This window comes from Triturus cristatus, chromosome 5_1 (assembly GCF_964204655.1).
Source record: "Triturus cristatus chromosome 5_1, aTriCri1.1, whole genome shotgun sequence".
NCBI lineage: Eukaryota > Metazoa > Chordata > Amphibia > Caudata > Salamandridae > Triturus > Triturus cristatus.
In genome coordinates, this window is record NC_140587.1 from 395,114,798 (window position 1) to 395,126,895 (window position 12,098).

At 44.8% G+C, this 12,098-nt stretch overlaps 1 protein-coding gene across 2 annotated transcripts in view; it reads left to right on the forward strand.

Moving 5' to 3' along the window:
• LRP12 (LDL receptor related protein 12) overlaps nt 1-12,098 on the forward strand; it is a 221,406-nt gene that overhangs the window by 169,623 nt on the left and 39,685 nt on the right. For both annotated transcript variants that reach the window (XM_085605112.1, XM_085605113.1), the window contains one exon: nt 3,154-3,286. In XM_085605112.1, the coding sequence (XP_085461238.1) occupies nt 3,154-3,286 (133 nt within the window). The remainder of the gene's footprint in view (nt 1-3,153; nt 3,287-12,098) is intronic.

Here is a 12,098-nt window from a genome sequence, read left to right on the forward strand (position 1 = left end):
GCATTGTAGCAACAATTTGAAACATCACGAAAAAAGACTCCGAGTGGAATCTAAAACTGTCTCCACTTCAAATATTGAATTCAAACACAAATATCTCTACCTATAGGTTTCGGAACGTACAATGTATCGTCTCTTTAATATATCTACACTTGGACTAGGGCAGTATGATTCAAAACATAAACAAAGGTGAATTTTAGGTAATTTTATTTTCAAATTAAATTGATTTATGGAGAAATAAATTCAGTGCATAAAGAATTTGAGTGGTTTGAGTGTGTCAGTTAGTGTGTGTTTGAGTATGTCTGGGACCTCGATAAGCATGCTCTCTGTTATTTGAAAATTCTTTATGCACTGAATTTATTTCTCCATAAATCAATTTAAAATTACCTAAAATTCACCTTTGTTTATGTTTTGAATCATACTGCCCTAGTCCAAGTGTAGATATATTAAAGAGACGATACATTGTACGTTCCGAAACCTATAGGTAGAGATATTTGTGTTTGAATTCATTTTGTTCCTTTTCCCCTGAATCTCTACCCACATCCATTGTACAGGGGTTCCCCTTTTTTGCATTGGTCCACTTCAAATATTCCCAAACCTAAGCCCCGTTAGTGTAGGTATGCTGAGAAACCAAAGTAGGAGAGGCCCGCAAGTCCTGGGCTCTCATCGCAGACTGTTTCCCAGAGTACTCTTCGGAGTCCACGTCATCCTCTCATACTGACCAAAAGGAGGTTGATATGCCCTCTCAATTTACCTCAGTCATGGGTGTCACACATAATAGCTACCATGGCTCCAGCCTCACCAGAGCTGGGATAATCGACTCGAATACTGATGTTGGATGCCTCCAACACACTCTGGATCCTTCCGCAATGTTGCCCCAGCAACAAAACCGTTGCCACTTCATCATCTCACCAGCTGTTAACTTTGACATAGAACTCAAAGACTGGAAAATGTGCACCAATCATATGGAAAGATACTGAAATGCTTTGAAAAATTATGAGACCAATGCTAGTCAAACTCAGAAAAAGGGGAATGGCAAACAGCACAAACAGGAAAAAGAAGGCAGAGAAGAGGAAAGTAGAAGGGCAATGCTTGAGAGAGAGATGTTCACCACAGGAGGTGAAGTCCAACCTCACAGAGAATTGCTTACGAAATAGGATGCTCAATTGGCTTCTGGGGAATACCAGGTAGCAGTTCTGGAACACAAAATACCGAGCAGAAACAGAAAACTGACGAATGAACTCAACCTTTCTGAGGAGTACCCAAACAACTTCTTCCAGAAGGGCTATGGGGATCAGGAGTATGGAGAATATCCTGGACTCCATTCAAATATGAAATGGTTTATGAAGGCTACCACGAGGACATCCCCCTGCAGTGTGTCCATGATCCATCAGAAATAATTTCTCCCGAATTTTATCCCTATCCTATGACCCGAGGCCTTATCACCACCTGCAGACTTGGAATAATATGTGGCACTGATTATGAAAGTGCCATACGTGTTTGTCCTGACCAAGTTGTCTACGGCCAAAGGTCCGTGCTTTCTCTTAGAGGTGAAGTACAACTGGAGAAAACCACATTTCCCTTCCTCTGCTGGTTCACAAGTTGAAAACCCTCTTCAAGAACTCCGCCTTTGTGCCAGCAAGCCCCTTCAGACAAGATGAGAAGTATAGCACCCCAGATTAAATCCCCACATGCCTGTGGCCACTGATAAGTTCGATTCAAGACAGCAGAAAGCTGCAGGGCATAGGATGAACAGTGTACTTCACTGTATGAGTATCAAATGCAGTGGTGCTGACAAAATATGAAAGGGCGCAATGGGAAAAGATAGAGTAGCTGGTCCCGTTCCTGCTGGAAAACATGCATGATGAAGCTAGGAAGATGCTGCCAAAGTGCAGATTGGCACCCAAGCATGCTATGATGACATTTCTGAGTGTGGCAGAGACAGGGTCTCATCAAATATCTCAAAGGTAAGGCTTCCAATGCTAGACTTTGTTGAACTGTATAATCTTTCATCTAGAAGTACAGGACAAAGTGCTGGATATCCTTTCAGTGGTGACAAACTCTTTGTCAGATCAGCCAATGAGGTACTTCTAAACATCCACACCAGCACTGTTATGATGAAGACTATGGAGGCCCTGTCAGTGAGGAAGGTGCACATTTCCCCTTTGAGGTCTGAGAAGCAGGTTCATGCAATTTCAGAGGTTATCCCCTCCACAGATTCAACTGTGCATTTTGTCTGCCTTATACTGTCCCAGTCAGCACCGTAAACCTCAGCTAGGCCGCTGAATTTTAGGTACTGTTGGGGCTGTGCCTCAACTTCTAGAAATGGCTCTTAAAACCATTTCAGGGGATTCTTTCTTGACACTATTTGTAGCCTTTGGACATTCATGTCCTAGGCGCACAGTGTCAAGATCACTGTGGCCAGATAGCTTATACCCTGCATCATATATTACCTACTATATAATTGACAGATAACTAGAAAGAAAAGGGAGAGTTCACTTATGGAGATGGAGGGCAACCACAGGGGTTTTCATGCCCAGTATGGTATTGATTGACATCTGCATGGCACAAATCATTCCAGATCTTCACACATCGTTGGTTACTAAGGTAAAGGCTGATGCTGCTGTGGGACAGGAAGTGTTAAAGAAGCCATTTTGATGATGATGCATCTCTTCATCCATTTGCGAGGTACCTGCTAATCCGTATTCTATTGACATAGCATGCAGATCTATAAAAAAAAGCCAGTGCTCGAGAAGAAGAATCTACTTAACTGTGAAAGAGAACCTACAGTATTGATATATTTTATAAATTCTTAGTCAACCCTACCGGCTTCCCAGGCAATTAGTATATTCATGGCATTTCATGTTTATAACAGATGTGCCCAAGATCCGAAGGGAGGTGCTTAACAGAGTAGTGAGATACAGGCAAAGGTGGGCTCAAAAGGTCATTCAGAAGACCTGCACCCTCCTTGTGTTTTTTACCGGCTGATTCCCAGCTAGAACTGGGGCAAGATTTAAGTAGCTGTGCTTCTATAAAAGATACATATGCTGGATTGCTTCCTTTTGAATTGATGTGCACATGGAGTTTGATGTATGTTCTCATTTTGATCTCTGTAATTTTGCTGATAAATAACCATGTTTTCTCACATTTTGGAAGGTCTTTTGAAACCCAGTTATCACGAGTAGAAGCGGAATTGTTGAGAAGGGAAGCCCCTCCGTCCTATGGACAGTTGATTGCTCAGGGTTTAATTCCACCAGTTGAGGATTTCCCCGTCTGTTCACCAAATCAGGTAATGTTATCTTATTTATTGTATTTGCAAACAACTTCTGTTGATCATCTAAAAAGGACAATATTCTACTTAATCCTCTTCTTGAGTTTTATCACTCCCATATCTGCTTCTTCTCCCGTTGCCACCCGGCATAGGGTCAACCATACCTAAGCACAGCTACAATTACCACCAGTCCTTTCGCAGCCCATCCACATGCTACACTAATGAATACCACAGACCACCTCAGCGTGGTAGACGCCACACACATGCCAGCCAAGTCAGGACCCGTAGTAAGTAGATTCTTCTGATGAAATCATAGCCCAGAGATAAACACAGTTTATGAAATGGAAACACCTTTTTGCGTTGGCATAGCAGATAGGAGTAAGATGATTTAAACGCAGGCACTCCTGCCTGATTGCCTCAGGGGTATATTCCCAGATTTTTATTTGGTGGCAGTCCTCTTTAAGACACTCACCACTCAAAAAGGAGCAGGTATATTGGCAACCTACAAAAAAGCAATGTTAGAATTTGGCAACGGGCAAAACATTCACCCATTCTATTTTTTGTTCTTTTAATGCAGTTTGTTGCAATTTGTTGCAAAATGAGGGAGTTTGATGTGCTTCAGTGGACTAGAGACTGAGATGACACCGGTGCTACAAAGCGACATGTGACGTACACTGGGGTTGTAACATTTTGCACATACCTACATGCACTGCCTGCCAGAGGACGATCTTAGCATATGATCGGTGGTCAGTAGACTTGTGCGAAATAGTGACAAAAGGCAGCAAGTGGTGTGTTTCAAATGTGGATGCACACTGACTGGTAGTTACAGAGAATGCATGCCATATTTGTGGTTCTGGTATTTACTACAACTGCTAGTTTGTTAACTTCTCTTGTTTTGAGTAGTAAAGGGGGGCAGGGTGTTTGATGGAATTCTCATTTGTAGTAAGAGCCAAAATTTGAGTAAGTTTAGGCTTGGCTGGTTGGTTTGTGCTGAGCAAGGGTGAATGCCATATACACGTTTGCCAAGGGTTATTTTGCAGACATCATATGTTTAGTCTAGTTTTCTTTGTTGCCCACTGTGTTGTCTTGGTTTATAATGTTTTGGTTGATAGTTAATTGTCTCCATACTTTTCATTTGGTAAAGTTCTATGGAGTGTTGTAAGCCGAGCCACATGGTGTCTTGTATTGATGAGCGGCTACTGTTCCTTCCCTTGGGTCTTGATGTTTGTATTTTGTGGTTTCTGTCAGGACCCTAGGCTTTTAGGGCAGTTACAGATTCTGGGCAGTGCTGGCAGCTATCTTGTTCCTGATGTAAATTATTATTTTTAATGTAATTACTAGCCCAACCCTGGAAATACATTCTGTGTCCTTGCCTGACTCCACTTATACGTCATAGTGTGTAACTACTCAGCTTAACAGAAGCACACTTATGTATGGCAGCAAATCCACCCAGCATAGTGGTGAAACAGGTAGAACTGCATATTCACCACACAGGACAGCCAGCATCTAGTATTAACTCCTGGAACGCTTCTGACTGGCTGTCAGCGTAGAATACACGCCTGTTGTATTCAGGCACCTCAAATATTACAGCCGCCTGCATTGACACAAGGATTCCACTTACATCGCGACAGTGTGTGAACTCCAGTACCGGCAGACTCGCACACTGGGATGAGAAAACAATCATTGGCACAGGGTGCTAGCGAATACTAGCACATGGAATGGTGCATGGCCAGGAATACAACCACAGGGGAACAGTCAAGCTTCAATGTGCCTACAGTAGGGCAGGAATACCTTCACAATGGCCCTGGAAATCATGCACAAGGAATATATCCACTCTGGGACCAGGGAGGTCGCGGGATTGGGTACGTTCGGGTACTGAGACGGGAATACACAGAGTCGGACAGTGATGTTCACACTGAAACATGAACACGCCTCCGTTTCTACAGAGAGTAAACTTGACACTTGAACAGAAAATGAGCCACACTGAGACAGGCATATATAGAAGGTAAGAGAGGACACTAAGTTAGGGAACACGCTGGGACTGGAAGACCAGTACTGAGAGAGGGGAAATACGGGCACTGGGACGGTGCAAACACACTACTTTTCTGAAACAAACATAAAACTGTATCTTGGAGAGGGGAACCTCGAAAGTGAGACATAGACATGTAGTCTGGGGAAAGAGGTGGCCTAGTGCAGTGGGTACTGTAAAGACACTGAAACAGGGGGGTGCCTACAATCAGACGTGAGGGATGGACATGTTGGGAGCCAAAATAAATTTGCTGTTAGGGAATGCGTTACCACTGGAACTTATTGACAGGAAGACATGAACACGGGTACAGGGAGGCTCAGCCGCTGGAACAGTGTCGGCCATTCTAAAGGCAGGCGTGGAGATAGATACTGGGACAGGGACAGGAATAAACTTGGATGATGGCACTGTAACAGAAGATGGAAGGGATAGAGTGACATCCAGCTCAAGAATGGAGAGTCTGGCGCCCCAGAGGGTCACGGCGGCGCTGCTACACATACTGGGGCAGGGGGGCCAAAGCATACAACAAGCGACAGGGAGAAGCTCACACACGGGCAGGTACAGAGGGACATTAACACTCACGTGCTCATGGATCTTCCAGTGTGCATCCATGAAAAGGAATTCCATAAACACCATTTCGGGGGTGTCACCCGTTTGATGACTGTTGCAATGAAACACTGGAAATGTGAACACTGACACTAAGACATGCTATAAGTGTCACCGGTGCAGTGATTACACTTAAACTGAGAAAGAAAATACATTGCGTCAGGAAGATATTGACACTAGTAAAACAAGTATTGACAAGGCCGATAGATAGGTCTAGCTTGCATTTTGAGTCGACTAAAACTTTTTTTTTGTTTTAAGTGTTAAAGAGGAATAACAAAACAAAAACGGTTACTGTCTCAATACAGTCTATCACAATAACAAAGAATTCAATGTGTGATGGCTCAGTATACCTTTCAGAGTAAAAAAAAAGTCCCCCATGCTTTACAATGCAAGCATTCCAGAGAAGTCGTAATCGGCACCCCCTTCCCCCCCCCCCCCCCCATATTGCAAGATAGATTTGCAAATTTAGCAGTGCAAAAATGGAAATTTTGTTGCGCAAAAATGGAAATTTTGCAGCATTACTGCGGTACTTTACTCGCCATCATTCCTTTTCAGCCTTAAATCAATCGAAACTGTTTGGGCAGAGTACTCCGCTTTGAAATAGGCAGGTTTAAAGGGTCTGAGAGTGTTTGTTATCTTCGCATCTGGTGTTGCCAGAGTATTACTCATCACCAGACTGTTTGGAAAGCTGTCATCGAACGTGAATGGGTAGTTTCATCTACAGTGGGACTTTAATATGGTCTAATGTAGTTGCTGTAAAGTGGGAAGCACAATCGCGTACAGATTACCAGATCATTTTTGCAAACATTCAGATTATGTATTCAGCAAAGTCAAATTTCATTAACATGAAGCCGGTAGCCACAGCGCATACATCCCTGACCTGTCTGTTTGCAGAAGCGTGCTCATGTGTGAGCGTGTCCAGCGTAGTTTATTTCTACTCCCTATTTCCTGGCAGAAAGCAGTTTTTCCTGAAATTATAGCGTGTGTCAGAGTAAGGCGGATGCAACTATTACGGCTGTACAGCAGCACGTAGTGACGTGTGTGAGTGTACAGCCAATAATAGTGTGTGTGTGTGCCGGAAGACCTGTTTTTTTGCGTCCAAAAATGTCAATATTGCATTCATCACGCTCCTCGGCTGATTTCACAATTATTTGGTGAATTTGCGAAATGCCGTTGAGTCTGCCTAATGATACACTAAACAGCAAATGGCTTGAGGTAAGAAATACTCCTTCGTGTAGAGCCAGCTACCATCTGTATATTTTAAAGAATTGGTAAAATTAAGTCTGCCAGACTGGTGCGCTGTCAAGCCAGACCAAAAAAAATCAAACTACCACTGACATCCCCTAACACTAAGAATGATGTGCCACTGGAAACGGGAAACTCAGACACGCATACACACTGAGACACCGATTTTCTCACTGTGATAGGGAGAAATAATTGTGAGTGAAGGGAAACACTGGCGCACACACAGTGGGGCACTGCATCACACTTTGGCGCATGGAGCCGATGACACAAACAGGCAAGTACACTAACAATAATAGCAATTACAGACTAATCTTAAACACACTGGTTTCGTGGATGGCTACAAGGCATCAACTTCCTTTAAAATCTTCCCAATTGGAAAACCTTAGCTGCAGCATGCAAGACTAGGCGAATACTTTGCCACTAAGCATTACTGCATAAGCTAACCCCTGACAAGAGAACATTACATTTACTGTTTTCTTGAACCTAGAGCCCAACCTCCGATGCTTCATAATGGTCTGATGACAGATGCTTTACAAATTTCTTAAACCCTTAGACATTTTTAGAATGAGTAGTCATCCCAAATCACAAATTTATGCCGCCCTCAACAGAGTGGTACCAAGAGATTGGCCAAGCTCCAATACAAAGCCATTCCTTTCTGTGTGTACATTCACTAAGAATTGAGTTGCTCAAATTTGTTTTGTTCAGCAGGTTACTAGGAATATATCAGTGTTTATGAGCCTTGTGTCAATTATACAAGCAGTCGCCCTATACGATGTTGGTGCTGCGGCTCTCTGGAACAGTGCTGCATATTTTCTAATTCTACTCCGCACCTTCAGTTCTTTTGACTATAGCAGAGCTACCCTAGTCTGATGGGGGCCAAAGACTCACCTTGGCCTTCTTGTCGTCTGCCCCATACCTAACCACTCAGTATTTCAACCTATTCACCAATACTTTCGTTCTCTGGCGTTTCTTTTAAACCAACCAACTCTACAGGTCTGAATTTCACCATAAATGATCAGTGTGCTTGGAACAGTGGCTATACCTTCTTCTGCCTTTTACCTGTAGGCCTTTGTCCCAAAGCTTCCCTCTGCCGGCACTACTACATCACTTGCCTGGTGCTTTTCATACCCCCAATATGGTTTCCGCTAAATCCTGAGCCTCTCTTAAACCCAAGGCCAGTCATTCGTTTTCCTACTGCGTTCATTGCCACAGACTAGTGCTGCAGATTGCTAGTTTGGTCCTCATTCTTCTCCCATCTCTATCTGCGAGCTGCTGCCTCATTCCTCCTACACCCATAACTAGGCCTGGGCAAAAATTTCGTTCCGTTCGCGGAAATTGCGATAATTTGACATTTTTGCGTTCCGCGGAGAGCGCGAAAATGTCAAAAATTCCGGTTTCCGCAGCTTGGCGATAATTTGTTTCTTGCTCGCGCTGTAAAATGATACATTCTCGCGCGCGCGCGATCGCCTTACCTGAATCCCTGCGTTCGCCGACAAGTTTTCTTGATCCGGTCGCGTTCTCCATGAGATGTTGTATTGTTTTTAGCCATTTGCGCTGTCTCGCGACAGTTCGCGCCCGCAGTGACGTCATGCGTCGCGCGATCACGTCTTTCTTCTCGCGATCATGCACCGCGAGAACAACTCAAAACAAGATGGCCGCGCCCGCAAGCAGCCACATGGGTAAGTTGGCGACCCGCAACCATGCAGAAAATCGCGCGAACATGCCGGAAAAAAACTTCCGCATCTTCGCGATATTTCTGCTTGTTTGCGATAATTTTAAACATTCTCGCGATAATTTGCGAAGGTTAATTCCGCAAATTCCGCCCACCCCTACCCATAACCCACTTGAATGGCATCAATTTACTCGCTTCTCCGCCTGCTAGCTTATAGCATCTTTTTGCTGTCACAAGACACACTAGTATTGATTTCACTGTGGTGTGTGAAGGGGTGGTTGGTAAACGTTTAAGAATTTGAATATGAATACCTACAGAAGAGCTAGTGAACACAATCATGTCCATGGAGCCATCTCACAAGTTTTTCTTTTTCATATAATGGAGCATAATGGTGCTTTTCACAACATTATATGTCTAATGTGAAATTGGAAACAAAACATACAATATTTAGGACACTTAACAAACGCATGATACAAAACCATAAATCATTTACAAATAGAAATCGTACCAGTTTAAAATACTATGCCAGAAAATATAATGCACATCATTGTTCTAGCAATTTAAAGCCCACTAGATGAGATCTGGTATGGAAGAAAATATAGTGTTGCTAACGTTGATACTATAGTATTCCAGGGTGGTGCTATAATACGCTCTACCAGTATTTCTAAGTTCTGCTCTAATATTCCAAAATTCTGCACTAGGTTTTCTATGAAAGCTGGGTTGGGGTGCTGCTGAAATATGCTAAGGTATTGCTCAGGATTCATAAGTTCTCAATTAAATATATATGCTTATTTCAGGGGGGGGGGGTAAAATCAATGCATGCACAAGAATAAATCATGAAAACGATTATTAAATATGCTAAAAAGCAAGTCTTACTTTTCCTGAAATAGTTTTGTTCTTCTCAGTGTGCCAGCCTCTCGGTTTCTACCTCATTCCTGTTATTCATTCATGCATTCTCATACCATGTTATACATTGCTTCTCAAAATTTATAGTGCCTGATTTTCATGCTTGCTCAATGTAGGCACACGCTGTAGTTTTCATACAATTGAATGTTGTTTCCATGTTGTCCCTGCTAAGCATTCATTACTTTGCCATTTCCTTAATTGTTAGCTGAATCTTGACAAACGTTTTGAAACCTGATGCAGTTTCAACTGGTGATAAGCACTTCTGAGATCCAATTTAGAAAAGAACTTGCAATTGGATAGCTGTAAAATTAGTTCATTAATGTTCGGTAAAGGAAAACAGCCCATAACAACAGCTTGATTAAGACTGTGCACGGAGGTCGTGTGCAGTTTAGGAGCGCAACTGCGTTCTCCGTACAAATCGTGTAAGTCATGGTTGCAGTTTTAAAGAAAGAAGACCCTTCCCAGTGGACCCTGAAGAAACCCCGTGGAAGACAGAAGGGCGGAGAGCTACCCCACTCGTGGATAACCTAGGAACCAGGATAACTACACCAGGGAAGCCGGGTGCAAAGGTGTGTGAAGTGGCGTCGGAAACCGCCGTCGAATCAAGTGGACTTCAGAAAGATGCCACTGCTGGGGAAGGTGAAAGTGTCTGGTGGAACCTAAAGGTGGATTCAAGTTGAGAAGTACCTGCAAGCAGAGGGGACAGAGTCTATGCCACTCAGGAGTGACCAGGAGGCACGGAAGACGAAGGCCCACCGATGTCAAGTGCTGCAGGAGAGATGACAGTGACCTTGAAGCTGCAGCTGCGAGGACCAGACGATGCTGTGGAAGACCAGGAGCCGTTCACGAGCTGACCCACGTCGGGTGTCGAGAGTTGAGGGGGTCAGTGTCCGTGGGAGCACCAACAAACCTTGGCAACTGCAAACCGTGGAACGCGAAGAAGGTGCAGTGTCGGGACCAGCAAGGTCCAGGTGACTCACCCCAAGCAGGGAAGTCAGGGCAGGTCCCGAGCAATCAAGGGTGCCCAAAGAATTCAAATATGACCCTGAAGAGGACCCACAGGCCGGAGGCATTGGAGTCGCAAGAGGACCTCAAGCAGCTCACCAAAGATGCAGGCCCACGATGCAAGTGATGTGGTGAGGACATTGATATTGGTCACTGATGATGCCTGAGGTTGGGACTCCTTGGAGCCCGAAGATCTTGGTGGAAGGAAGCCAAAAAGCCTTTGCAACTGCAAGTCAACGCTGTGCACAGGGATTTGCTTCCTGCGGCTCTGACGAGGAATACTGGCCTCAAACTTGTTGAGAGGACATGGCAGGCCTCGAGGGATGAGAAGAACTCCCAACTGTGTTGCTGAGCCTTGGTAGTCTGTGGGAGCCCAGGATCAGCCGACCGGTCAGCTCAGTTGCGGCTTAGGGAAGAGACTCCTTCACTTCAAGAGAGATTCCTTCAGATGCCCACAGGCCTTGGAAGGTTCCTGTAAGGTGCGCAGGCACAGACGTTGCAGCAGACGCGCAGGGCGAGGAGATCAGGAGCAGCAGGAGTCTTCCCGCTTGCAGCCTTGATGCCCAGAGCGAATCAAGAGTGCCCAGACGGTTGAAGAAGAAGTGGTGTCTGAATTTTATCTTGTCCCACGACGAATCTAGGGACCCACCCACAGGTAAGCCCTTAAATACCCTAAGGAAAGGGTTGGGACGATTCAGGTCCCTCCCTAAGGAGGGGCTGGACAAGGGGGTGATACTCCCCTGTCCTTTGTCCAGTTTCGCGCCAGAGCTGGAGTCAACAGCTCCTTGAACTGGTTTAAACTGGACTATGCATGGAGGGCACCAATTGTGCCCTGCACGCAGACTATGTGGCACTGGCAAGCGCCCCAACCCTGCCCCAATACACTAAACCCTGTCTGGGAGATGGTCACACCTCCCTGTGACAGGATACCTATTGTTATGCCTTCCCCTGCCTGACCTTGGCTCAGCAGCAGGAGGACAGAAACTTGTCTCTGGCTGTCAGCACCCCTCGCTTGCTGTCACTGTCTGGAAGACCGGTACCGGGACCACCGAGGGCCTCTCAAAGGAGCTTTATGGTGCATGGACTTGTACCTCCCACACTGTTTACGGTTACGGTGTGGGAGTATGATTCCAACATGTTTGATACACAACATGATAGGATTCGTTACAACCAGTTTCGAGATGGTCATCGTGTAATGATGCAGTGCCCCTCTATATGTTATATGGCTGTCTCACTTAAAACCGGGGAGAATGGACTCTGTAGGCTGTAGGGGGTTCCTGCTCATGCAGGGGCACCCTCACACTTAGAACCGAGCACCCTGCCATCAGGATTGTAAGGTCTGCCTTAGTGGTGACTTATAGGTTTTAAGT